The sequence below is a fragment of the Neoarius graeffei genome, chromosome 1 (assembly GCF_027579695.1).
Source record: "Neoarius graeffei isolate fNeoGra1 chromosome 1, fNeoGra1.pri, whole genome shotgun sequence".
NCBI classification, from domain to species: domain Eukaryota; kingdom Metazoa; phylum Chordata; class Actinopteri; order Siluriformes; family Ariidae; genus Neoarius; species Neoarius graeffei.
Genome location: NC_083569.1, coordinates 27,554,451 through 27,555,416, shown reverse-complemented (window position 1 = coordinate 27,555,416; position 966 = coordinate 27,554,451). Strand labels below are relative to the sequence as shown.

Genomic DNA, 966 nt, shown 5'->3' with positions numbered 1-966 from the left:
GAAGAGCACATTTGGTTCCACTCCTGCAGCCAAGAACAGGAATCTTAGAATTAAAAATCAAGAAGAAGTTCCTATTACACTGGCAGGTGAGTGTATATTTTTATTGACCTATCTAACCCCATGTTTATTTATTTTTAACTGATTATATCATTGATATTGTATCATCTGGAATTGTGTAACTTTAGCAGTTGATCAGCCTTCAGTATAACATAACTGTGTGAAAGTTTTTGTACAGTGCAGTTGGATTTCCTGTCACTGTGGGCCGCAGAGCACAGTAGTATAGTGCAGAGTCTGATACAGCAGCAGAGGAGATGAGCAGATCCACTTTTTTATTCTTTTCATCAACTTTAGCAGAGAGACGTGGTGGGATTGAGTCACTTTTATATCCACTTTGTGATATATAAAGAAGGAAGTCAGGTTTAGATTTTGGATATTGTCTGTACCAGTGCAGGTCGGGTGATGAACTCTTTGATTCATAGCTGCAGGACAGAGTAACATCACTGCCTTCATCTATAACTGTCTGAGTGAAAAGTGGCTTTATTGACTCTGCCATGGAGTCACCTGTCATAGAGAAGAGAACATAATGTTTTTATCATTTCCACCATCAAGCCAGAACTACATAAGTCAGAGCCACATTCTGATTTTTCTTCCCACCACACAGACGAATAAATCATTAATTCAACACTTAATATTTCTGCAATAAAAAGGTCAAAGTTAACTCACCGAGTGAAAGCCACAGACACATGAATATAACAGTGAACATGATGAATGGTCTCAGCTGAGTGAAAGTATTCTTTCTGTACTATGATATGTTCACATCATAAAGGTTCATGAAGCTCCAGCCCACAGCACCACATGACAGTGTCACCATTGTTACTGACAGATTGTTGATTCTTACTGAAGCATCCTGGCTTTACATTCAGCCTCACATGGGGAACCTGTCTTCAACTCTGACTGTCAGCAGAA

General features: G+C 39.1%; 1 gene segment (V, D, J or C); it reads right to left on the bottom strand.

The window, feature by feature from the left end:
• Positions 1-265: 265 nt before the first annotated feature.
• LOC132887111 (T cell receptor alpha variable 12-3-like) lies at positions 266-763 on the bottom strand (the record flags this gene model as incomplete). The annotated part of the segment is given in 2 exon segments: positions 266-561; positions 724-763. Coding segments are annotated over 2 exon segments (336 nt in total), but the record flags the coding sequence as incomplete, so codon positions are not given.
• Between the last annotated feature and the right edge of the window lie 203 nt (positions 764-966).